General features: G+C 48.2%; 2 protein-coding genes across 4 annotated transcripts in view; one reads left to right on the top strand and one right to left on the bottom strand.

The window, feature by feature from the left end:
* The window catches only part of FAM107A (family with sequence similarity 107 member A), a 30,632-nt gene that overhangs the window by 3,839 nt on the left and 2,442 nt on the right, over positions 1–24,351 (bottom strand). The window contains exons 1-4 of one of the 3 annotated variants that reach the window (XM_054076131.1): positions 13,893–14,054; positions 13,712–13,775; positions 3,837–4,011; positions 224–380 (exon numbers count right to left, since the gene is read on the bottom strand). In XM_054076131.1, coding sequence (XP_053932106.1) covers positions 224–380; positions 3,837–4,011; positions 13,712–13,775; positions 13,893–14,045 — 549 coding nt within the window. In that variant the 5' untranslated portion in view covers positions 14,046–14,054. Of the gene's footprint in view, positions 1–223; positions 381–3,836; positions 4,012–12,287; positions 12,873–13,711; positions 13,776–13,892; positions 14,055–24,351 lie in introns of those variants that run through there. The other 2 variants (XM_054076132.1, XM_009566961.2) reach the window with 2 other exon arrangements.
* Positions 22,367–24,351, top strand: part of LOC128853236 (uncharacterized) — a 53,809-nt gene continuing 51,824 nt past the window's right edge. Inside the window, exon 1 of the mRNA XM_054076128.1 lies at positions 22,367–23,760. Within this exon, the coding sequence (XP_053932103.1) occupies positions 23,753–23,760 (8 nt within the window). The 5' untranslated portion in view covers positions 22,367–23,752. The remainder of the gene's footprint in view (positions 23,761–24,351) is intronic.

Here is a 24,351-nt window from a genome sequence, read left to right as displayed (position 1 = left end):
GTGTTCTAGGTGAGGTGGTGGAAACGAGATGGATCCCATTGTGAGGATGAGGGTGCTGCAGCTGCATGGGGTAGTAGCGAAGGATGGACTGTGGCTCCTATTTCATGGAGGGACAGCAACGCTTTTCCTTGAATTGAGCCTCAGCCTACCCATCTCCTCTGTGGTATGTGCCTAGTGCGGGGTCATTAAGATAACCTGAGGATGACTTAAAACTCAGCTGTACCTGATCCAGCCTTTGGTGCCTCTTTAATAGCTCTTTTTCAAAAGGAGATTGCAATTTCTTTGCCTCTTCCTCTTCCTTCTTCTGTCTGATGAGTTGGTTTCGCCGTCGGTGCTCAAGTACCCGCTGCAGCTCTGGCTTGCTCTCCACACCCAAACCTCTGTGGATGAAAAGCAGATAAATCAGGACCAGGGCACCTGCATTCCAGGGTATAACCACTGCCAGCCCAGCAGTCCCAAAACTCTTCTTCATCCTGAATGGATGCTTGGGAGACCTGGTGCACAAACCAGTCCTGGTCCACGGAAGGCTTTGAGGGTGTTACTGGGAGCACTGTACCGCAGGTTGGTGCCTTGGACTGGCTACCCTAGGCAGGCACTGGCTTTGCTTTGCCTGGGACTTGGGGCACTGGAAACTTTGCTAATCTCATTAGACTGAGGTGCTACAGCTTTCTGGGTTGGGTATGGAAATGGCATCTTCTGTTGGCTCCTGCTGTTACTGGTTTTAATTATGTCAGTGACAGTTTCAGCAGCACTTGAGTGTATTTTAAATAATAACGATTTTTATTTCCACCAGCAGGGGTAGTCATTGATCTGCAATAATTGTCCTGGCAGTTCTTTTCCTCCTTGTTGCATCCCAACTCTGCTTCAGAGCTGAGGGCTAGCAGTCCCTCTGTTGACATGGACAGTTTGGGTCAAGAGACCAATAAGAAATGTTGTTTAGTTCTGGAAGTTAGAGCATTTGTCAGTAGGATAGACACCTGGCTCCCCTTCAGCTGCCTGAAGCATCTCAAACAAAGCAGAGCTGCTCCTATTCTGTGAGGGGTGGGATCATGGGAAGGGAGATATGGCCAAGGACATGCAGGAAAGCCATAAGTATGTGCCAAAGAGATGAAAGAAGTTATCCAAACAAATTTCAGAAGCTGAACATGCTGAATATTGCCATGCCTGAATTTAGACACTAAGAATTACCTCCTGCAGTTGACTCAGGCCACCTTCCCACCAGCTTCTGCCCCCTCTAGAAGTATGGAAGTAGTTATGGATGTGTAGGGCTATGGCTGAATGCAGAACAGGTCTAGATGTTCTCCTGAGTGGTTGTGGGACAGTTCCTGCCCTTCCAGGATAGTGGTTTAGCCAACTCATCTCTCCATGCCATAAGGAGTCTGCCTTTGTAAAATCCATCAGCTTCCTGGCTTAAATCACTAGAAGTGGTGACTGTCTGCCCTGCTGAGCCCTAGCCAGAGATAGGCAAAACCTGAAGCTGCTGGGAAGTAAAACATTTGTTGAGTTTTGGGAGACTTTATTGCAACTGCATAGAGTTTCATATTGCTGAAGAATAGATAATTAAGAAGTGGTCAAGGCCACATTTACACAGGCTATCTTCTGCAGTAGCAACTGGAAGCTAAGTGATCTTGCAAGCAAATACAGAACTAGGAGTAGTTGGTTGAAGTTGTGTTTGTAAGGAGTTGAAGACCTCTTAGCTGTCACACACAGGGAAGGACTGCAGCCTGACTACTTTCATGGACTGGGTTTAGCACGCATGTAAATCAATGGAGAGAGTATTTACAAATCCCATTGCGAAATGTGAGGTGTTTGGTGTTCCTGTGGGTGAGGCAAGGAGCAGACTTCCCTGTGTTTGTGGTAAGGGCTTGCCCAGGGCACAGTGGGTTGGGGTACACGGTTAATGCAAAGATCCTAAGGTCGTTTGAAAGCAGAAACATGAAACCCTGTGGACTATGGAGCGTCCTTGGCAAGGTGACAGGGGCTGAGAAGGTATCTCATATCACGAGAAATTAAGTTGCAAACCCCTGAGCTATCACAGCATGGCTTGGGACGAGTGCTTGCATCCTTCCAGTGTCTGTCCAAAGCTCATGGCAACATTGATGAAGGCAGCTGCAGCATCGACCCCACTGCTTGCATGATGTTCTTTTTGAGGCAGGAGGAGCTCAGATTTCGCATAGATGCTTTTCCCAAAGCTTGAGAGAAGGCAAACCTGCCTTGGCATACCAGAGACAGCTTGAAATGTTGCCCGTGGGTTTGTTACTACTCTTTGATTTAATCCTCCTGTGTTGTTAGTACCCAGAGGTGTTGACTGAGATAAGAATTTTGTTGCAGAAGCTGCTGATCCGAGTTGCTTTCCATGCTGCTTAAGGGGAAAAAAACAACAGCAAGGCAGAAACAGGAGCAAGTCATAGACTCTTCTCTCTGCCCATCTCCCTTCTCTCACCCTATAGGAACATGAAACAGGAAGTGTAAGTGGTGGATTTGAGAGTGGCAAGAAACCAGCAATTATGGATTATTGTTTGCTGTAGGGTTTGTTTCACATATTTGCTGAAAAATATTTGGGAGAACAGAGCCAAATCAGGTTCAACTGTTGCCTGAGATGTACAGGGTGATAAAGAGGGGTCAGGAGGCTGCAGTAGAGCTTCTTCCTGCCAGTGGCACGCGTGGATGCAACATGATGGCAGGAACAGAAAAAGAGTACAAATCAATGGCGTACTCTTTCTTTGCCACTTTGAAGTTCAGCTCAGTCTGATGCCATTCATCTCTGCTACCTCTATTGCAGGAATTTCTTGTTTCTTTTTTCCATCATGGTTAGACTAGAATAATATTCTGTGAGATCAGTGCCAACGCTGGCGGGTGAACCTTTAAAGTGAGCAGTATCACTAGGCAGGATATGGTCACTGTCAGGTCAGAAGGTTTTGAAAATATCTGGCTCGTATAGTTAACTCTGCCTTGATGCCAGAATGGCCTGGGCACGGTCTCTGTAAATCTTCTGATTCTGAGAAAATGAAATAAAATCCAAGGCCAGTCAGTGCCAGTATTTACTAATGCACCCCGCTGGCAAGCTTGATTCTTTGCTGAATTAGCATACGTGTCTGGTTGTTGTGATGACTGTAGTTTTTTTGAACAGAGGCTGTGCTTTTTTTAATTAGACAGCCAAAGTGCTATCGTGTCAGAATATTTCAGTGTGTTCAGAAAATGTCAATATAAAGCCAGCAGATTTCTTGCTGTGCTTAAAAGCCTCTGAACTGAATGTGCTTTTGTTGCACTGATGTTCAGGCAGTTGCTGCAAAGGAATAATGTTTTTATAGATTCTCAGTCACCGATGTTGTTATCCTGATGTTGTATCTGTACTCCCAAAGAGTTAAATTGGGGTGGTAGGGTAGGATGTTAGTGCTTCTGGGTTGACCTTGAAGCACACAGGATGGCTGCACATTGCTGGGATCTTGGCGAGTCAGTGATGGAGACAGAAGAAGCAGGACCAGGGAAAGAAAAAAAAACCCGTGTGGGACACTGAGAACGGGGCTATAGGAATATTTTGCATCTTCCGGCACTTGCGGTTTGAGGTAGGTGGAAACAGCGAGCAGAGGTGCTCCCCAGTGCTGCAGGATGGCAGCACAGAGGGCTTTTAGTTCTGCTTTTGTTTTAAAGGAAACCATTACATCAGAGAAAAGAGGAAAGGGCTACAGCAAGTTTTGCACTGCGTGTGTTTGCAAGTGAAGGGATTTATCATGCCGGTCCAACTCACAGGCTATTGTCGGTACTTTTGCCTCAACTACTGAGCTCTGACAGCTCAGCATCTCTTGGACATGTGGCAGGCTGCAACCTTCTCTTACCTTTTGTGGTTCATCAGCAGCTCTCTGTGCAGCTCTTGGTGGCTCTTCGAGGCTTTGACAGGATTTAGGAGCTTTTTAGGTTTGATGAGGTCTGGGTTTCCATCTATGTAGTCTGGGTGAGTCAGGATACTCCCACTGTCTGGCTGCTCCCGTTGTACTTCAGTGTACATCGATGCTGGAAGAAAATAAAGGTGTTTGTGTGAGAAGTCTAGCCCGACCGGGGCATGGGAATCCACTGGAGCTGTCCTGCCCTGGGCAAGACAAAGAGAAGATACGATGCCTGCCTGGCTGCTCGACACCCGTGTCAGTGTCTGTGTGCTTGTGTCTCCATGTGCTGGTGAGAGTTTTTTGTAGAGGTTCTAAATAATATCCCCTTTGCGTTGTTGATGAGGCACATATTAATTAGATCACTGAAATTTCTTGCCAGCCCCTCACTTCAGTGACTGCTTAATTTAGTGCCAAGGATTAATTAATGCAAGATAGGTCTAACTAAAACTGGCAACAGCCATGGAAGTGGACTGTGCTGAGCTGCTGCTTTGGTCATCCTGGCTGAGGCTGTCGTTGCCTTAGCACAGGGATTGCTGTGGAAGAGCTTCCGAAACACAGGCCTGCGGAGGTGCTGCTGTGTCTGAAACCCCTTGTCAGGGAAAGATCTTGCTGATATCCTGCTGGCCTAATAATCAGAATGGAGCCCAATGCCGAGGGAAGCATAACTCGCCTATGCAGTATGTGATCTTGCTGTAATAATTTATATGTTCTGGATGTAAGAACAAGACCCTACTGTTTCGGAAGTGGTGGCAGCTCAGATTTCAGGCAAACCACAGGGCACATTCAGTGTTGGTATTTTCCAAGTGCTCTGCATGTCTCCTTTACAGAAATCCCTATACAATGTGAGTGCAAAACACAGGTTATAAGACAAACTGTGTGTAGTGGGCTGTGTCTTTAAGTGTGGAGCACAGTGGGGTTGCATACAATTAATGCCAGTGTACACAGTGTACAGTCTAATCAGGGGCTCAGAACGAGCAATTTATTCCTGACTATCCACTTGAACAATTTGGAAGCTTACCAGTAAGAACAAAAAGTCCCAGCAAAAGAGTGTAGGCAGCTCCATGTCTGTAAGTGTCTCATTATTACAGTATTTTTGAGGGCCTAGTGTGAATTTATATGGTTTGGTGGAACAGCAAGGAAAACAGTTGTTCAGTAATGTTGCCTCTCTCTCTTATTGCAGTCTCATATATTTTATTCCTATTTAGGAATAAAAGAGAAAAATCTCTGTAAAAAGAGAAATCAATAAAAAAAGGCAAGAGAAAGCAGGCTAGGTCATTCTTTCTAGTCAGTAAGTACTTATCAAATGTAAAGTGGATTGCAATCAAACAGAATTGTGTAAGGAATAGTACTGTTGAAGAAATTATTCAGTATCTAACAACTTCTCATTGAATGCTAATGTGGCCAGCACCCTACTGCTTTGGGAACAAAGAAAAACAAATCAGAGCCCATTACATGAGTGTAATTGAGGTGAATAGTTCTGTAGCTATTTAAAGGGCACTTGGAAGCTGGAACCGGTGGTTTCTTGTATCAAATTATTTTCCTGTAGGGTCATACATCACTGCTGGCAGAAGGGAAGGCGACATGGTTTGATGTTTGACGGCAAGTGGCAGGTGACTTAAACCCCTGTGGAGTCAGACTCCACGAGCTAAAACTGGAGGCACAACGTTGCCTTCCAGAGGGAAGCAGAGTCTGTAGAACAGCCAAGGGTTAAGGTAGCACAATTTTGTGGATAATTTTTGTTAGGTGAAAGACAGGTTTTGAACACTGAGAAAACATATCAGGTTTACACTTGGATAAAATTACTTTGGTGTTTTTCTTCTACTTCTTGGCTTTTTTGGTCTTTTTTTCACAGGAAAAGAAGCAGGCAAAAGACAAGGAAGGAAAGTACAAAAGCAAACGTTTGTTTTGATGTGAATGAAATGGCAAAGCAATGCCTTCATTCTTCAAACAGGAAAGTCTCTCCATGGAGTGACTTAAATACAGTGCCAGGTGTTTTTAATGGAAACACTGGTACTGTTCAGCTATGCTGACAGGCTATCCTCAGTGTCACTGTGTTGTCCCTTAGCCCTTTTTCCACTATTCCTTGCTGTCATTTAGACCAGAGCTGTGTCCAGTGACAAAGATGCCTGCACTTGCTTGTGTGCTGGGTACCACATCCTGCTGCGGGGCAGGAGGAGGGCTGGTGTGTATTGGTCTTGGATTTGTCCATCTTAAATCCACCTGTTGTGCTCTGCTAGGCGAAAATGCAGTGAGCATGGAAGCATTATATGGGCAACCAAGCCTGAATGACAAATGTGGATGGTGTAAATGGCTGTAACTCCAGTGACTTTGGTGGCTTTTTTCTATACCGAGTAGCTCTTGGACCCTGCCACTAAGCTGTACTGGATCTTGGGGCACTGGTGCAGCACTGCTTCTTATAAAGTACTGTTTTGCCCCCACCTCCATGATGTATGGGTTTCCTTTTGCGACTCAGCACTGGGAATCCCTGCTTCCCTACCTCTGAGACCCCTACCCTGGGAAATTCACTTGGGGCATGCTGAGCTAACACCCAGTAGCATACAGCACTACCGCACAATGTCATCCAGCCCTTCAGCTTCGTCTTGTGGTGTTTCCACTCCCCAGACACCTAGGATGATCAGGGAATGGTTCCCCCGACTATGTAGTATTTTGGGCAAACACCGTAGTGAGCCTGGAGGTTCTGAATCGGCTAATGTGGTTATTTCTAGGTTGCAGCAATAATGTTGCATGGCTGAGTCTTGCAAATCATCAGCGATTTATCAATCTATTTACTGAAGACAGGTGGAGAACTTTTTCTTTGAAACTAGTAGAAATGGATAAAATGCTGGTAAGGAAGGAGTGGGAGGAATTGAAACCAACGGGAAGCATTTCGGACCAGGCAGCTGTTAAATCAGCATGCAAAAGTCCTCACAATGAGTGTAATTTGCCTGAATGGTACTGTGGGGGCTAAGACACAGCAGGTAGCTCTGAGCTTGGTTTTCACTGTGCCTAGGAGTGCGCACGCACCAGCCTCGAGGGTCTGGCTTCCATTCTGCTGTCTCAGTGACAACATCAAAACCCTGATCAAGACTGGATGGAGCCTTGAACCTCACTACAAGAATAGCGCTTTAAACCTTCAGAAGACTTTAGTCTGGAACAATTCGGGGAATTGCTTCATTTGCATTGAGCAGGGAAGAAAATAAGGATATGAAAATATCGGCGAGCCTGAAACACAGCTTGGAGTTATGCTGGGAGTAAGGATGGTGCATCCTTTCTCCTGCAGGTTGGCAGATAGGGACCCAGTGCAAAATGTTTCTCATGGAGTAGATATATCATCTTCAAGACCTGATGTAATTCATGTCCGTGTAGGGGGAGACAGACTGCTATCAGGCTGGTTTTTGTCATTATTTATAGTGCTGGAGGTGTAAATCAAGCCAGCTCTCTGCAGTGGATTTACAGCAGGATGTCTAGTTTTGCATGATTCAGCCGTAGATCAATGAACAAGGCTCTGCTCTGGCACCTCCTTGGCCACCACTATATATCAGGGAAAGGTGTTAGACATTTTTATATTGTTCTTGGCAAGATATAAACAACAAAAAAAAAAAGTGCATTTTAATACCTGCTGCTGCAGTCGGAAAGACAGCATGACCTTTTAAATAGATCTGCTTTGGAGTGTTGCTTATAAAAAGTAGCTGTGTTTGCTTTGACATAGTCTTTTGCTTGCTTTTAATTATTTTCCCTTTCCTCATTTCTAGAAGCCCAAGGCTTTCTAGGAAAGGTACATTTCTAAGTGACTTTTCTGTAAGTAAAAAGCAAGACTGCCTGGATGAGGAGGCCAGGGCCACTTGCAGATACTTCATGTGCGGCATTATCTCCTTTCCGAACCGTAGCTGTGAAATGAGCTCCCAGTCTTAATCAGTTTTCTAGGAGACCCGCAGGGAGTATTCAACATCTTCGAGATGGCCCAGAGACCAACCACCCTCCTGCCCCCAGATGTGGGACTCGCTGGAGAAGGAAGTTGACATTTTAATATCTTGGTCTGTTCTGACCTAAAGCAAAGCCCAAATTCCTGCTCAAATCACCTGGTAATGCTTATAAATCCCCCAGTTCCTGGAAGATTTGTGATAAAACCATCAATCTGAAATCCTGGGGCAATTTGTTTCCACTTCTGATTATGCTCAGCTCCAGTCTTTTGGGGAACAAGATATCAGGCAGTTTTTGTGCAACGTTAAATGCCTTTAGAAACCTGAATGTTGCAAATAATACATTAAAAACACCCTACTAGGGAGCTTTTGTGCAGCCCTGGGCAAGGAGAAAGGTTTTAGCCTGCTCCTGGAGAGAAGAAGGAGGAGGACTGGCTCATGCCCAGGGTCAAGCATTGGGCATGGAGGCTCAGCTGTGGCTGAAGCTGATCTACTCTTCCTTTTGCTGCTGCTGATACTTGGAGGAGATGCCCTTTGTAGAGCTTTTATTTAAGATTAAGCAACTTGTCTCTTTGCTTTGTGAGACCCTCTGCATCAGGACTATGTGCTGTGTGCTGCTCCCTGTGTTGCTGCTGGCAGCCTGCTTTACCATCCTGTCGAGATGGAAATATTTCCCAGGAATGTTAAGGGGATTAACAGTCCTGGAAAATTACAGCAGGTAACCTGAGGGGTGCAGCTCTGCTCACAGCTGCCTGTCTGGCTCTGCTGTTTTTCATAAGGGGAAAAACAAGAGATTGGAAAGAAAATTAATCCATGGATATCGGCTTCAGAAAGTGGCAGGGTAGAGGTCTGGGCTCATAACTAACGCCTCTAAATTTGTGACTGTATAGGAGAATGGGGAGTGCAGCAAGATATCAGCATTCAGCTGCTTTTTGCACGTGTTTATGTTAAACACCTTGTCCTCCTTGACTTTTGTTTTTCCAGGCTCTCCTTGACCGCCTGCCTCTCTGTGACTCACTCGCCCTTCCCCTGTGAATCCCTTGTCCCTTTTCCACAGCACTTGCAAACCAAGTTTCTCTCCGTTCCGTGCTGTAGGCAGTTCTGCTCAGCAGCTTGCCCTGCCCCATGCAGTGCTGCTCTGTTGGTTCTCAGCATCCTCAAGTGACAAAGCTGTCAAGGATATCTTCTGTTGGTCAGTGTTTAGCTTAGCTGAAATCTATGAAGCAAATGTAGTTTGCAATCTTTTATTTCTGCTGTCTGTGTCAATTTAGAACTGATTTTGCAGCTAGAGCATCTCAGAAGTTTATCAATAGGGGCAGATGATAACCAAACTGCTCTTGTTGGAAATATTGTATGGGCATACATTTTTGGGCAGAGAATGGGCCTCTGTGCAATACTATCCATGTAAAAATAGGTAGAAAGCATTATTCATGGAATGGGATCCAAGCTCAGAGGATATTGCTATTGGTAAATCTGTGAAAATCTGTTTCTTGGTAAAAAGGATAACACTGGCCTAAAACCTTAGGATACCCAGGTTCGCGACCCTGTTTGTGGGTTTGTAAAACCAGAGACAGAGGGAATCGTTTCCCATGCAGAAATGATCACTTAAAACCATAGCTACAGAGAAGAACCTCTGGTTTTCTGGATGCCCGAGGTTTATTCATGACTGTCTCTTTTTTAAAGAACTGTTAAATTAACGAAGGGCTGCTAAAAGAAGCTGGTGATACACATCCCACAGGTGAGGAGACCGCAAAGCCCACACACTCTATAAAGCTCAGCAGAGCTAATTTGAAGCTACTTACACAAATAAGCTGAGACTGGGAAATATTGTGAGTTTCTGGCATATTTAACTGCAGCCGTGAGGGACATTCCCTGTTCTGTGCTACGGCCCCCTCTGGCATCCACTGCCCAGGAGCCCTCCTTTCCCCAGGGTGCATGACCTGTCCCTCAAAATCCTCCTTGGGAAGGCTGAGAGGAGTGAGCCTATCCTCGTGCCCTGCCAGGGTTTGCATGTGCAAGTCGGTGGGTGTGTGATCTTTGAAGTAGCCTCAGTTCCTCTCAAGCAGCAGTACATGCACACGTCAGCCTGATAGCCAGAAGTTATCATTATGTTTTTTCCATTTTAGAGCACGAACTTTCACTCAATGCATTTCTACTGTCTAAAGTTTGGCCCTGTAGCTTTTCCCATGAGAGTGTAATGGCAGAAAAGATGGTTCTGTATGCAAATTCCTACAAAGAATGAAGCTGAAAGTTTGTGTTTTAGATTCTTGAATTGATGGAATATGCTAATTTGCCTGATTTTCCTAATGTTAACTAATTGTATTTTAGAAACACAGGACAGGTGGGGTTGGCATCACAGGGCAGGGCAACAATTGCCTGTCACTCTTAGTAAGCCCCAGAGGCTTGTGTGGTGAGAGCAGCTTTCGGGTGTGCAAGAGTGTTGGAAAGGATCTGCTGATGGGAGGACAAGTGGTTTGACCTTAAAGCAGGGCACTTGCTTTTGGAGACTACTTTCTGCATGCTCAGGGCAGAGTGAGGCACCCAGGTGCCAGCTTTACTGAGTCAGATGTGGATTCGGCTTGATGGGAGGCTCACAATGCCTGGAAGCCCTTTGGCAATTAAGTCCCTACAGCCAAGCCTGCAAAATATGCCTTAATGCCCCAACTAATCCAGATGTTGCTGTTGCACAGCCAAGCCCAGAAAAAAATACTTGTCGTTCCTTCACATTAGCTTAATGACTACTGTGCCTTACGGCCCTTGTGATGGGTGGGGATGATGTTAATGGTGATGATGATAATAATGATAATAATAATAATATACTGAGCCCAAAGACTGACAAATGCTAACTGTTACCCTCCCTGGGTGAGATGGTAAAGGCTCTCATCCTCACTGTGATTTTACTCTCCTCTGGTTCCTGCCATGCCAGCAGCTTGGGAGCATCTCATAACCGTGGATCTGGCACACTCCCCCTTGCTTGTCACCAGGCGACCGAATCACTAATGAATGATGCTCAGGAAAGGAATCAAAGAGCCTTTGTCTGCTTTTAATCTATAGTTTTAAATAATTAAGCAAGGCTAATTCTAGTATTTTTAATGTAAGAAAGTGAATGTAACTTGATGTGGCTGCTGTGGGAAGCAGCTCCCAGCTATCGGCCTTGGGACAAGAGGCATGCACACCCCGTGTCCCTTTGCCTTCACTCAGCCCTGATGTTCAGGAATAAACCCCACAAGGTTGCGAGGCTGGAAAGGGAAAGAAAACAGTAACAGAAATGTAAAGTGGAGCAGGGGGCATGGCCGTGCAGCTCGGCCATGCTGTCGTGTGTCACCGTTCCTGCCTCTGCACGCTGAGCACATGCAGGGGTGGGGCTGCCCACAAGTACAGCCAATGTTCTCCTGGCAGTATAGATTGTGCTGTCCACCAGCATAGCCAGCCTTTCCAGTCCAACCAGTGCTGCCCAGTCCTGCCCAGCCTTGCTGAGCACTGTGCAGGCGCTGCAGTGCGTGGGTCCAGATCCCCCAACTCACACCAGCACCCGACCTGCCTAAGGGAGGCACAGAGCTCACAGACCACCAGCTATAATCATCCCCAAATATAATCATCCCCAAACGTAAAGGACCCTGGATGTCCCCCCCAGTCACTTGCTGAGCCTTGCTCTCATGTACACTATTTGGAAGAGAGAAATCCTGGCAGGTTTGGGGCTAGCTGAACTGTCCGGTGCGTAGAAGTTACCAGTCGTCAGTTTTTTGTCGGCTAGTGATGGAAATGCTTGCAGAGTCAGGAAGCAGCAAGCTCCCCTCTGTTTGCAGGCAGGGTTGGGTGTGCTGGTTAATCGTTTAATTTAATTACTTTGGACTGTGGTAGGCAAAGATAACAAGGCTGGGATCCCACTCTGTTAGCAATCACCAAGGGATGTCAGCCCCGTGCCTTTTGCAAGTGGCATGTAGAGTGACTTGTTTACTTTTGTTAAGCAGTGACAGATGCTTAGCAGCCTTTCTCAGTAGTCACAAACTTACTTTTAATATCTTATCAAATATTTGCTCTGTGCATTTGCCTGCCTATAGTAGAGACACACATCAATCATTAATGAATGTTTTAAGGTAGCTTAAAGGTATTTGCTTGAATACAAAGAAAATCCTCTGACATTTATTTGCAGGGATCGTATTAGCAAGTGCCTCCTGTCCAGCCCAACACCCTGCCAAGAAGAAGGTTTGAATCCCAGCATGGGTTTGCCTGGGGAAATTCATGTGGGATACAGGTCAGCTTTGAAAGGTAGAAGTAGAAAGGCAGCTTCTAAAGCAGCTACTGAAGTACCAAAGTAACGTGATATTTCAAATAAAATTTAAACCAGGGTCCAAAGTCACCTGTGCATAAAGACACATGCAGTGTGGACTAAGGAGGGGGGGTTCAGCAGCCTGTCCCTGCAGGGGGGAGCTGGCAGAAAAGCAAGGACACCCTGGGGTGGCTCAGGGGGCCCTGGGCTTACCTGATTTCCGCAGTGTGGCCCGGGGAAGCCCAGGTGGCGAGTGGTGCCCGGCGCCCCACGACATGGGGATATGTGGGCTGAGGCTGCAGCTTCTGCTCAGCTGCACTTGTACCTGCGTGACTTTTTGGCTGGGTCCGATGAAGATGCTTGGCTCCTGCCAGGTCTCTCCGGTGAGAGTGGGGATGAAGGGTCACGTGGAGGCAGCTACTGCACCAGCGCTACCTTCCCACTGCTCTCACCACCCCACAAGGATCCCACCGCAGGCTGGAGCTCAGCTGGCAGCAGCCAGTGGCCTTGCCGCTGGTCCCAAATGTCTCTCTGCCACCCCAAAAACTAGCTGCCTTTGCTCTTCATTGCCAGACAGCGTTTTCCCAGGATGGAGGAACAAGCTAATAGTTTTTTTCCCCACAAAGCAAACAGCTCCGTGCGTGCCCAGATGCCTCAGCAGCCCACTCGATACAGCCACTGCTGCCGGCAGAGAGGTTGCATCCCTCTTCCACAGAGGACTATTTCTCCTAAGCGTGCCTTAACCATGCTCCTGGAGAAATCAGATCGCCCCAGAGGAAGCCACACGCCCACTCTCTTTAGCAACCACTGCAACAGCCAAACCTGGCACCAGGGCAACCGCTTGAGTTATCGTGATTATTCCCCAGTGTGTTGCAACACCCCGTCATCTACCAACTGCTGCGCGGTCCAGGGGGAGCAGCAGCTGCACCCCATGGGTAAGAGCGGTGGTAGGGAGAAGCAGCCCCTACGTGGGGGCCATAGGCATCCTGGCAGCACCAGGGCTGTGCGATGCTGCTGCATCGCTGCCCCTGGCTCTCGCTGCCCTGGGTCGCATCCTGCGGAGATGCAGCCCCTGCTTGGATTGGGCCCGTTGTGCCCATCCTTGCTGTGGCCAAAGGTACCATGTCAGCCGTTCTTGAGTCCCCAGGGCCTGGGAAACCAAAGACTGCAAAGCAGAGGGAGGAGAGGAGTTAAACCACCCCAGCAACTCCTTTGGCTCTTAGATGGGTGCTATGGTCTGGCTCTGCCCAGGTCACCCCATGCCAGCCTGCAGATGCCCAGCGTTTTGCTCCCAGGAGGTGGATGGGGATGGGGTGAAGTGTAGGGTGCAGTGAGGTGCAGGTATGAGCCGCATTCCTACACCCCTGCACCCATGGGTGCACACACCAGCACAGCCACCTCCTGGCCTGGTGCTCCTGAGAGGCTGCAGGAAGGAAACGGGCTGGCACGGAAGTCCTTGCTCACTTATTTTCACCTCTCCACATTTCACTCCTCTCCACATCCCAGCACTTTTTCCTCCAACCCAACTGTGCTTTCCAGCTAAGGACTCAGCAGTATGGAGTGTGATCAGAAGCTCCAGCCTCTCTGAGCTTGCCTCGCAAAGCCTTCTTGGGGCAGCATGGGCTGCTGGCACTCACCTGAGCCACTGCTCCCAGGCTTCCCGCTTGCACCCGGACACTTGGGCTGAAGGCAATATTCTTTCTGGAAGAAAAAAGAGAGAAATGGGAAAGGACTGTACAGATGTTGCTCTGTTACAGGAGGTGAAACCTGGGAGTTGCTGGTCATTTGCTATGATTATTATTGTTATATTGTTTTTACCTTCTGACCAGAAGCTGTTAACTTTAATTGACGTGGAGCTTCAAGTGCAGGTGATGAGAAGCAGGCTGGTCTGCATTCCCCTGTGTGTGGTATGAGCATAAGTGTGCTTGCGTGTGCATGGTCAGCCCGGCACAACCAGCTGTGGATAGACATGGGCAGTGTTCTGAAGGTTGCATATAGCTTTTGCCCCTAGACCAAGGGTGTGGTAGAGGGGACTTTAAGAGGAGAGTCTGTGCAGTTTGTCTACTCAAACTGCAACCTGCCTCACAACCCACGCATGCTTCAAGAGCGTTTTGTGGCTGCACAGATTCCCGTGATTGCACCATTGCCTGGCTGCTCATTGCATGCTCCAAAAAAACCCTAGCTCAATTTCAAACTGAAAAAGAGATGGATGCGTATCTGTGCTACTCCCCTTGGGTCACCTTTGAACAGGCTGAACAGGATTTGAAAAACTGGTGTTGAGCATTCAGTTTGTGAGTTCACTGAAGATGTGTCAAAGAGGGGAAAGAGCATCAATTTAAACCTGCTTTGAGATCCTGAGTATGTGTTGTTATGGCTGGTAGATGTGGGAGTGGAAAAGGGCGGTGATCCACCAGAACCTGGTTTCAACAGAGTAAAACAAATTGGAGAAAGGCAAGCTAGATTTTCTGGACATTCTTCTGTGTGATACGTCCTACTGCTCTTCCAGCTGTACATCTGGGGTCCTCTCTGCTGGAAAATGTTTTTGTGGGGTGCTTAGGACACCCCGTCCTAAATCAAAGGACTGTTCATGGCAAAGGTGTTTTTGGAGGAGCTCCTTGCACAATAATTCTCTTTGCTTTTCTCACCCTGTGCTCCTGAGTCTTTGGGATCAACAAAAAGTATTCCCCTGTAGCTCCCTGAAGGTTACTGTTTGAAGGCAGTTGATTGCTGTATGATGTTTATCCGGAGTGGCTCTTGCATAAAAGGAACCACATCATTCACCAACTCCCCCTGTGTTTCTTATGAAGTGTTTTTGTGTCCTAGGAGAAGGTGACATGGGGAGCTCATCCCACCACCACTCATTGAGTCTCCTGTGCCCTGCATGGGCCCATGTTGCTGTGAACACTGTGAGGGTTTTGCAGGTGGGGTCTTGTTTGGAGGTGTGTCACAACCCAAAGGAGCAAACCCAGGGGAGTGCCTGAGCCCATAGCTGATGGAAGAGATGAGCGGCTTCAGCGTGGCTCCGGCACAGCTCTCCAACACATGTAGCCACAGAGGGCTCATTTCCTGGGACTTGGACTCTGCCTTGCTAAGGAAGCAACTTGTTTTTTTCCATTCATTGTGCACATAAAGAGAAAACAATGCTGTACTGAATGTGCACCTGGGGCGTCACTGATGGGTGGCTGTGTGGTTATTTAATGAATATTGGGAAGAGGAAGATGCATTTTGAGTGGCCCACAGCTGCATCCTCATGACTTTTTAGCTGCTGAGTTTCTTTGCTAGTGGTGTTGGCTACTGGCTGTCATTTCTCAAACCAATTCCTGCAGCACCAGAAGCTTTCTTCTGTGGACATGTCTCCTTTTGTATTAAAAAATCCCAGACATGTCAAGTGACTACCCAACACAAATACTGGCTATTCCATGCTTGTGTAATGCAGTCACCCTGACTTGAATGCAATGCTAGGGAGATAACATTGCCACCAAGACAGTCCACGTTGCCACAGTGCCCAGGAGCCTCGGTGCAAGCTGTGAATTACAGAGCAGACAGCTCTGCCTGGCCCTGCCTCTCTATATCTTTATTAAATCCTGGATGGAAGTGCAGTATTGCTGTCAGTCATGCCCAGGCTCCTCATTTGCAGATGAAATTCTGGCTTCGCTGAAGTCATCTGGTGCTGGGACTTGAAGGCAGACAGAGTTTCACTTCCCACTGCAGTGAAATCGTGGAGGCTGGTTAAACATTTCCTGCACTGGGTTAATGCTAGACATTGGCTGAGATGCTGCCTGCAATGGTGGGACTGGCCAGGCAGCCCAGTCTTCCCTCCCACTCCATATGCTTGGCCCCCAGCACAGACTTAATGCAATCCCACTACAACCTAAGGCGTAGATGCTGGTTGCACCGTGGTGGTGACTATGGTGGTGGCAAAGCCAAAGGCAGGGGATGTGAAGGCTGGTGGGACCTCTGCCGAGTCCTCTATAACCCATCACCTCCGAGGCATGGGGCGTCTGGAAACACACTTGTACTAATCTCCACTTGAGCCATTGGTATGTTTGCAGAGCAGGAGGGCTGCTCGCACCTCCCTGGCTCACAGGGAAGAGTTAATGATTGTTCAGATGATAGAGACTTTTGCCTGCTTCCAATGGGACAAAGCAGGGGATGGGACTCTGCCCCCAACCCAGATGGGTATGGGGACGGGTACTTCAGGAGTCAGAGGATTTTAGTTGTCAGAGTGAGAGCTCAGACAGGGAGGATGTTTTGCAGTAAATGGGTGGAAAATGCCTGCTGTTTCTCAAAACCTCCTATTTCCCTGTGAAAATCACTTCTGCGTGCAGCGTGACTGCACCCTGCCAGGAGCGAGGCTGCTGCGGGCTGGTTGCTGCTGCCACTGCTGAAAACGCCAGAAGGGATTGGGGCAGGTCCATGAAGAAGAAGCTGCCCTAATCCCTGCAGGTGTTTCCAGCAGTGGCAGCAGCAACCAGCCCGCAGCAGCCTCACCAGCCAGGACATTTCTCTAGCAATAGAAGGAGGACCCTGGAAACAGTGCTGATGGGAGCAGTTACCACCTAAGGCATAAATAATAAGTAGTCTTATGTTGTACTTTTACTGTTCTGTGTTACTCCCAAACATCCTGGGCATCGTTGTATCCCAACAGCATCATTCCTGACCCTGACTGATGCACAGCAGCAAATCTCTGGTGGCAGTCTGGTGGGTGTAGGCTGCTTTGAATGATCAGCTCTAAGCAAGCATCCTCCTCCAAGTAACCCTGCTTGGGGAGTGCAGTGCTCCTACTGCAGCTTAAAGTCACCCTCATTGTATAAACCATTAATCAGTGTTACTTGTCCTACGCGTGGGTACTCTAATATTTACTAGAAGCAAAATTGATAGCCAGTAATTTTGGACCATGTTTGTGCTTTGATGAAAGTAGTTAGGGAAATGAAGCATCCGCATGGTCAGGGTGTGAGCCATGGAAAGGGCGAGAGCGATGGCTTCAGGTAGCTCCACATGAATGCCGGTGCTATTAAGGTGCAATATCATAGCATCTGTATTGCATTACAGTCAAAGCCTGAGCTGATAAATTAGGCAAGAAATTACTGCAATTAGATCATGGTGATAAAGAAGTATTAAAATGTGTGAAACACCATCCATGCCGAAAACCGGTGTGAATCTCCTGTAGATCTGGTTTTGGGAGGGAGGCACCATTAGCAGGGCTGGAAGTTGCCCAGGCTCTTTGGGAGCAGACAGCTCAGGGAAAGGTACTTTGTGCAGAAGTTGCTGTAGCAGCTGCTGACATTGGTGTTCTGCGAATGAACACAGCCATTGATTAAAATAGTCTTTTTCTTAACCCAGAGGCTTTAAAAGAAGTTGCCATGACCCGGAACAAGACATTGATGGCTGGCAGCTTGAAACCAGCATTTCTGTGTGTGATGAAGCCACAAAACATGCATTATAGAGATTAGCCAAATTGTACTCTAGCACTGCTTTCAATTAGCCCCAAACACGCTCTTGCTGCTCCTGGTACTCTGTATGAAAATGTCTCTTACATGTTCCTTGATGCTGAGATATCATCTAAGCTGTTGCCTAAATGTACTGTGTTATTGCTGGATTCTGGTCTATCTGTGCTTATTTGCAGCACCTGGGACTGATCCAGAGACCTCAGTGAAATCATCCACTGCAAGAAACTTTTGAGGATGATTAAGACTTTTTCCCATCTGCGATGTCAATGCACAAAAATCTGTCAGCTTGATTGTTTTGCTGCGAGATCTTGCGCCATTTTCCTGTTAAAGAGGAATGCAGAGAAAATTTGCAGTTTGTCCCGATGCTTAATATTGCTGCTAATTCCTTGCTGGCTTCGGCAGGAAGAAGTGCTGTGGTTGGGATGAATTTCCAGAATTTCTCGAGGGCTAGGAAAGGCAGCATAACCGCACGCTCCCTCCAGCGCTGGCAGACTGGGCTCTGCCTTCCCACTGCAGTCACAACATAGCTGCTATTGGGCCGTTGTGAGAAACCAGAGGTTTCTTTCTCTTGCAATGATGCTGGTTTTGAGAGGGTTACTCCGTGGCAGGGAGCTTGACCGTGCACATTCCTCTGCTCCCAGCTCATTATGGGACACTGTTATTTTGGCACATTGTGCAGTTAGGGCTGGCAGGCACCCAGGAGTTGGTGTCCAGGCACATCCCAGAGCTCCCAAGCCAGCAGCTATAAAATCTGCTGCTGCAGCTTGGCCCTTGTCATGGGAAGGGGGCTCAGCAGGGTCTCTGAACCACCACGGCACCCAGTGCTTGCTCCAGCCCTGTGCCCATCCCCATCACTCCCTGTCCCAGGCTGCCGGCTGCTCTGCCACCCTTGTCCGGCCCTCCATCCACACTTGTCCACGCGTGACCAGGTTCTTCAAGTGAATCTATGAGCTTGTATTACTCCTGGTCCCTGGCCAAAACTGTAGCTGATTTGACTATTATATTGCAAGGGACTGTAAGAAATATCAAGTTATCGGTATAACATTTCAATACCAGTCTTTTGACCTCTACAAGTCTGCATTTCTTAGGCTAGAGTGGAGCTGAAGGTGGGTGCTTGTGGCCACTCCCACAAGGGTAATGAGCATCCTCAGGGATTTTTGACAACAGCAGTTTGTAAATTTAGTCTTGCAGAAGGAGGCCAGGCTCTCAGTCTGGGTACGGGGCCAGGCTCGTGTTACTCCAGCTCCCGTGCTGGTCTCAGGGAGCACAAACCAGGTGGCCACTTTGCTGCCTAGTCGAGTGGAAAATTGCAAACGCTTCAAATAGCATTTGGTGTTATTTTATTCATAAAGAAAACACAATTTGACACAGATGAGTGCTGCACTGACCTCTGCCTGCCTTTGTCACCAATGTCACGCCCTTCTCACATTCTTCATGCCGGGGCTGACCCCAGAAGGCAAGCACAGCCCTCCTGTGGCCACCAAAGCTGGCAAATCCAGTCCAATTTCATGGATTGCCCATAAAAAAAATGCAAAAAAAAAAAAGCTAAAGCAGCAGCATGGGAAGGGCACCTTACTGGAACTCCATGGGGAAGGGACCCCCACCCAACTCCTTGCTAGCGCTGAGCAAATGCTGCTCCCTGGCCTCGCAGGGCTCCACAGCTGGGGAGATGGAATGTGACACGTTAGACCTCAGCCGAAAATTTCCTGCAGATTAATGACAGCAATCAGTGACACGGCTGAGCCCCGCAGCAGCCAGTGCATAAGGCTCATTTGTCAGCATTCAAGCTGACTATGTAGTCTGACATCCTGCTGCAAAGGGCGTGGAGAGGCTCTCAGCAGCTTCTGAGCACAAACTGGAGCAGCACATCCATCCGTCGGCATGATGCCAATGGACCTGCTGTGCTCTTTTGCTCCTAAGGAAACTTTCACCTGAAGTTCAGCGCTTTCTAATCTGGTCCCTCACAATGTGCAGAGCACATAATGGCACTGCATGCTAGGAAAAAGCTAAATTCTTGCCCTGCTATTTATTGGCAGAACCTGTGTCATCCACCTCGGTGTTGTTAGCAGCACTTAAGCTGTTCCTATGGATAAACCATTTTTTACCTGTCTCAGGAGCTTATTTTTGCCCTGTGCCAGAGGTGTGGTACCACTGATTATGTGAAAGACTTCTCTACTATTTCTGGGGATGCTGTTGACTGCATGGGAAGAGCATCAGTCACAAATGCACAAAGGGGCTCCAGCAGTTTTGGAACGAACTGCTGTCATGCTACAGAGAGACCATTAAGGAACTCTAGACTGCTTTGAAGAATGGCATTCTGAAAAAAATGAAGCTTATGCCACATGAATAATAGGCACAATATTTATTTCTGACAGTGTGCCATGTTGTCCTAGAGCCACCAGGCTGCAGTGGCATCATTACTCCATTTTGCAGCAAGGGACTGTATTTCAGGGGCCAAGGATACTACTGCCATCAGCAATCTGCTCTTCTAATGCCACCTTGTTGTGCTTTTTACCTGGCAAGGGTCACCAGAATTGGCCTTTAGCTCAGAAAAAAGGGGGTTTGGGAAAAATAAGGGTATAAATCCCCTGGCAAACCCAGGCACTGCTGGTAGCAGGCTAGCAAGTGACACCAGAGTGGTCTGTCCCCTGCAGGCAGTGTGTGCCAGCGGCAGCCAGCTGGGTCACACAGAATCACAGAATCACAAGGTTGGAAAGGACGCATTGGATCATCGAGTCCAACCATTCCTAACACTCCCTAAACCATGTCCCTCAGCACTTCATCCACCCGTTCCTTAAACACCTCCAGGGAAGGCGACTCGACCACCTCCCTGGGCAGCCTGTTCCAGTACCCAATGGCTCTTACTGTGAAGAATTTTCTTCTGATATCCAAGTGCAGGGGAGATCCCAAGGGAAAGGCCAAAAGGGAGAAGGTTTGGCTGTTATCCGGGATGAGATGCCACCCACCAGGCTGCTCAGCACCATGGGCTACAAATGGAGGAGGCAGTGGAGAAAGAGGTGAAGCATCCCTGTTGTTGCAGAATTCATGAGGAGGCAGCAGGTGCCACTTTAACTACCCTCCCAGGAGCACAGCAAAGCAGTGAAGCAGCAAAGCCTTTAGTTGTTTTAATCCATTTTTTATTTGAGGAGACTGCTGAGCCATCCCAGACCTGGCAGCTCCTGCATTTCCCATGCAGTGATCTCTCCATGAGTGTATTGTGCACCTCCCTTCGGTCTGAGCCCTCTTCCCTGTTTCCTTTCCAGCCTGGGATGCTGCAGGCAGTATTGGCCTGTGCCAGCCAGCCTCTGCCTTTCATCTGGAGGGGATGGCAGCACAGTCCTCTGCATCCTGCCCATCTGATCTACCAACCATGGATCAGCCCCTGTATCACAGCTTCTTGTGCATGGAGCAGTGTGATGTGCTCAGTTGCCTTAACGCATGGGGGCTGCATTTCCTGTGCTCCTGTGAGCACTCCTGTGGTGCTTCAGGGAGAACTCAGCTGTCTAGAGAGTCAGTATGAGTACCACAGCAGCCGGGTTTGCACCGGGATGAAGGGTACAGCACATAGGCTGCTGATCCAGCCCAGCGGCAGTGCAGGTTGAGGAAGGTGCAGCCTTAAATTGGGGCAGCTGTGCCCAGATTAAGCTGCCTGCCTGCCCTGAGCCCATATAAACCCTCTGAGGACCAAGCTGTCAGCACTTCTGGAGGGAGAGGGTGGGTTATGTTGGCTCTTGGAGCTGGGGGGGGGTACCTGTGCTGTTGGATTATTTGGGGTGAAGAGTTAAAAAAACCTGTCACCATTTAGCCCTGACCTTGCTAATTTCAGCAGCTAAAACCGTGCACTTGGGCTCTCAAAGCTGTGATCTCTTTTCAGGAGCTACAGCAGCCCACTGTAATGAATTTGGCTACTGAGGGCTAGGATACTATGGCATTTTATTTTACTTTCTTTGAAAGCTGCAAAACCTTGGAGTAAAAAAAAAAAGGTCTCTGCTTCATTTTGGTCCCCATCTGTGGGATTTTATAGGGCTGAAGAAGATGAAAGATAAAGTCGCTTTAGAGGATTTTTGTGGAGGTTTTGGGACCCGCTCTGGCCCAGGTCTCTCACTCTGGGCTGTGCTGTGTTAGACAGATGAGATGACTTACAGGTTTTTGCTGTTTCGAAAGTCTAGGCTGTTTTTTTCTGTGTGTATGTTATTTTTGCTCAGAAATGGGCTTTTCAGCAATAGTCTCCCTACTTATATGAGGCACATGGGACTATTCTGGTGTGAAAAGTCATCGGCTCTCATTCCTGTCCTTCTGAACCAAGTCTTGTTGCAGACAGCATATGGCAAACCCCTCTCTTCAAGCAGGTCAGTGCTCCAGGACACTGAAACGTTGTGGTTCTCAGTTGCCGTCTGGTTTTTGGCTTTGTTCCCAGGGCCAGTGCCACCAAACAACTGGTGGCATTCAGTGACTGTTAATGGGACTTGTTCTGCTTCTGAGGCTTGGCATCCACAGCTCTTCTTGTTGAAAACAAAGGCAACTCTAGCTGACAAGCAGGATGGCTACTGGTCCAGCAGCAGGGCAGCCAGGGTCCCTTGAAGGCTATTGTGCTGCCTAGGCACAGGGGTCTTTTGAAGGAGATGGTAGGGACACAGGCTGCTGGCTTTCTCAAATGGTAGTCAGGGAGAGCTCGGAAAATCCTGCTGTGCCTGCTGGTGTGCTGAGCATGATGGGGCAGCGTTGTCCCAACCCACTGCCTTGAAGGGCTCTGTCCCTCTAACGCTCCCCCTCCTGTAAGCAGCTGCTGGACTGTGGAGTGTCTCCTGGGTGTCACAAGCTGCTGCATTTCATGGCTCTGTTTCTCTGTGGTCAAGCTCTTCCATCCCTTCTGGGAGTAATTTGGTCCTTATTCCTCATCTAATTTTTTAAGTGCTTTCAATTTTCAGCTGCTGTCCGTGCCAGTAGCTGAAAGGAAGATGCTGGTGAGGACGTGTCCTGGAGCTGCCTCCTTTGGCCTCATGTGATTGGTGTCCCTCTACTAGGACAGCCACTGTGCTGGTCCCTTCATGGCAGTTCCCTGAGCTCTGCTGCTCCTGCATGAAACACCCTTTTTCTTTCTCATGTCTAACTTTGCCAGCCACAGCCAGAGCTCCTCTTGTTCACCTCACTCCTGTGCTTTCCAAAACGCTGGCCCCAGATTTCTGTAGTCAGGATAAAAGTTCTTAAGCTCTTGAATGGCAAGAACCAGCTTTTGGACAACCTGGATCTTTTATTTAACAATACAGACTTTAGTTTTTTCCCTTTAAAGATTGCCTTGGCATTTTGGACCCCTACTCCCTGCTGAACCAGAGTTTTTGCAGCCAGTGCTAGTCCAGAAAAGCGAGAGTGCTGAGTGTGGTGGATGCTGCTCTAGCTGGAGTTATCCTGCATGTGTGTACCTGGTGTTCAAGGGATGCCGAGCATGATATGTGCACGTGGAACTGAAATGTCAGGGTTAGTCCCAGGGCAGGGATGTCTCCTGTTGGGCGCTCACCTGTGTGAGGAGCCTGTGGAAGAGTCCCTTGCTTAGCATTAAGTGATACTGGGAAAATATGATTGCTGTTTCGTACCTCCTTCAGCCTGAAAATCACAACTTCTAATTCTTATTCTCTCTCTGCTGCTCTGTGACAGCAGCAGGCAGATGCCCGTTTAAGACAGCCTCTTCTCCCGACAGACAAGATGACTGACTTCTGCACAGATCCTTAGTAGGAACATCATCCCGCTACTATCCAGCAGATACTATTCAGTAGAGCTGCTGAAAGGACAATGGCACTTATTTACCTATTTGAGAGCTTCCTCCTGCTAACGAGAGGCAGAGCAAGAGAATTATTCCTCCTTTCACCATTTTGCAGAGGAATTTTTTTAGCACTTGCTTATTACGCTGGAGCAGAAGTGTCGAGTTTTGTAACCTTCAACTCCCTTGTGTGAATAATGTGTGCGATTGCTGGTGAGAAAATTCTATGAAATGCAGTTAAGTGTATTGGTGAAGCGGCTTGGCAGAAGCCAAAGCTGGTCTGAAATAGAGCTCTACTCTGAGCCAGCCATTTAAGGAGAGCTGGAGGGACACTCTGCGTGTCCCAGGCTACTTCCCTTGTGCCCAGGAAGAGAAAGGTATGTGGAAGACCAGAGATTTGAGTCCCATGTGTCTGTCTGTGTCCCAGCCAGCACAGAACTCGCTTCTTTGTCCAGGCCCTGAGGATATCCGCAATGGTGGGGTGAGTTGTGCTCACGAGAAAATCCTTGGGTGGATTAAATGCCTTGTGATGACCTGCATTAGGGATGGGAAGCATCAGCAGGTGTTAGGGAAAAAGCTCCGAGTGATGCAGGGGCAGAGCAGTGGCTGGTGATTGCGCAAGGGCAGTGCTGGGGAGGTGTGGCTGCCTTCTAGGTTTTGATGGGATTTTAGTGCCGAGTGGATGGCGATGTGGGAGGTTAGGAGGGAGCAGCGCTGCTGTGTCACCTTTCCCAGTTCAGTCACTGCACCCGCATCCCCCAGAAGTGCTGGCTCTGGTCCTCTACAGTGCTCGGATGGACGAGTTTTAAAGTATGAGCTCAAAGCCCCAGTTTTCAGCATGGGCAGCCAGGTCCTGCAGTCTGCCTGAATGAGAGGAGCCTCTCTCCCTGGCACTGGCATGCTGCCTCTTGTTGTTTTAAACCAGCGGCAGAGCAAAGCTCCCTGCTCAGCAGCAAGGCTAATCTCAGCTCATCTGACATTAGTGTAAACTGACACTCTTGGGAATTTGGGGGCAGAGAACTTTCCCTGGGGAAACAGCCAATGGCCACTATGTGAACTCTACCTTGAGGGA

This window comes from Cuculus canorus, chromosome 11, assembly GCF_017976375.1.
Source record: "Cuculus canorus isolate bCucCan1 chromosome 11, bCucCan1.pri, whole genome shotgun sequence".
Taxonomy (NCBI): domain Eukaryota; kingdom Metazoa; phylum Chordata; class Aves; order Cuculiformes; family Cuculidae; genus Cuculus; species Cuculus canorus.
This window is presented reverse-complemented; position numbering and strand designations above follow the sequence as displayed.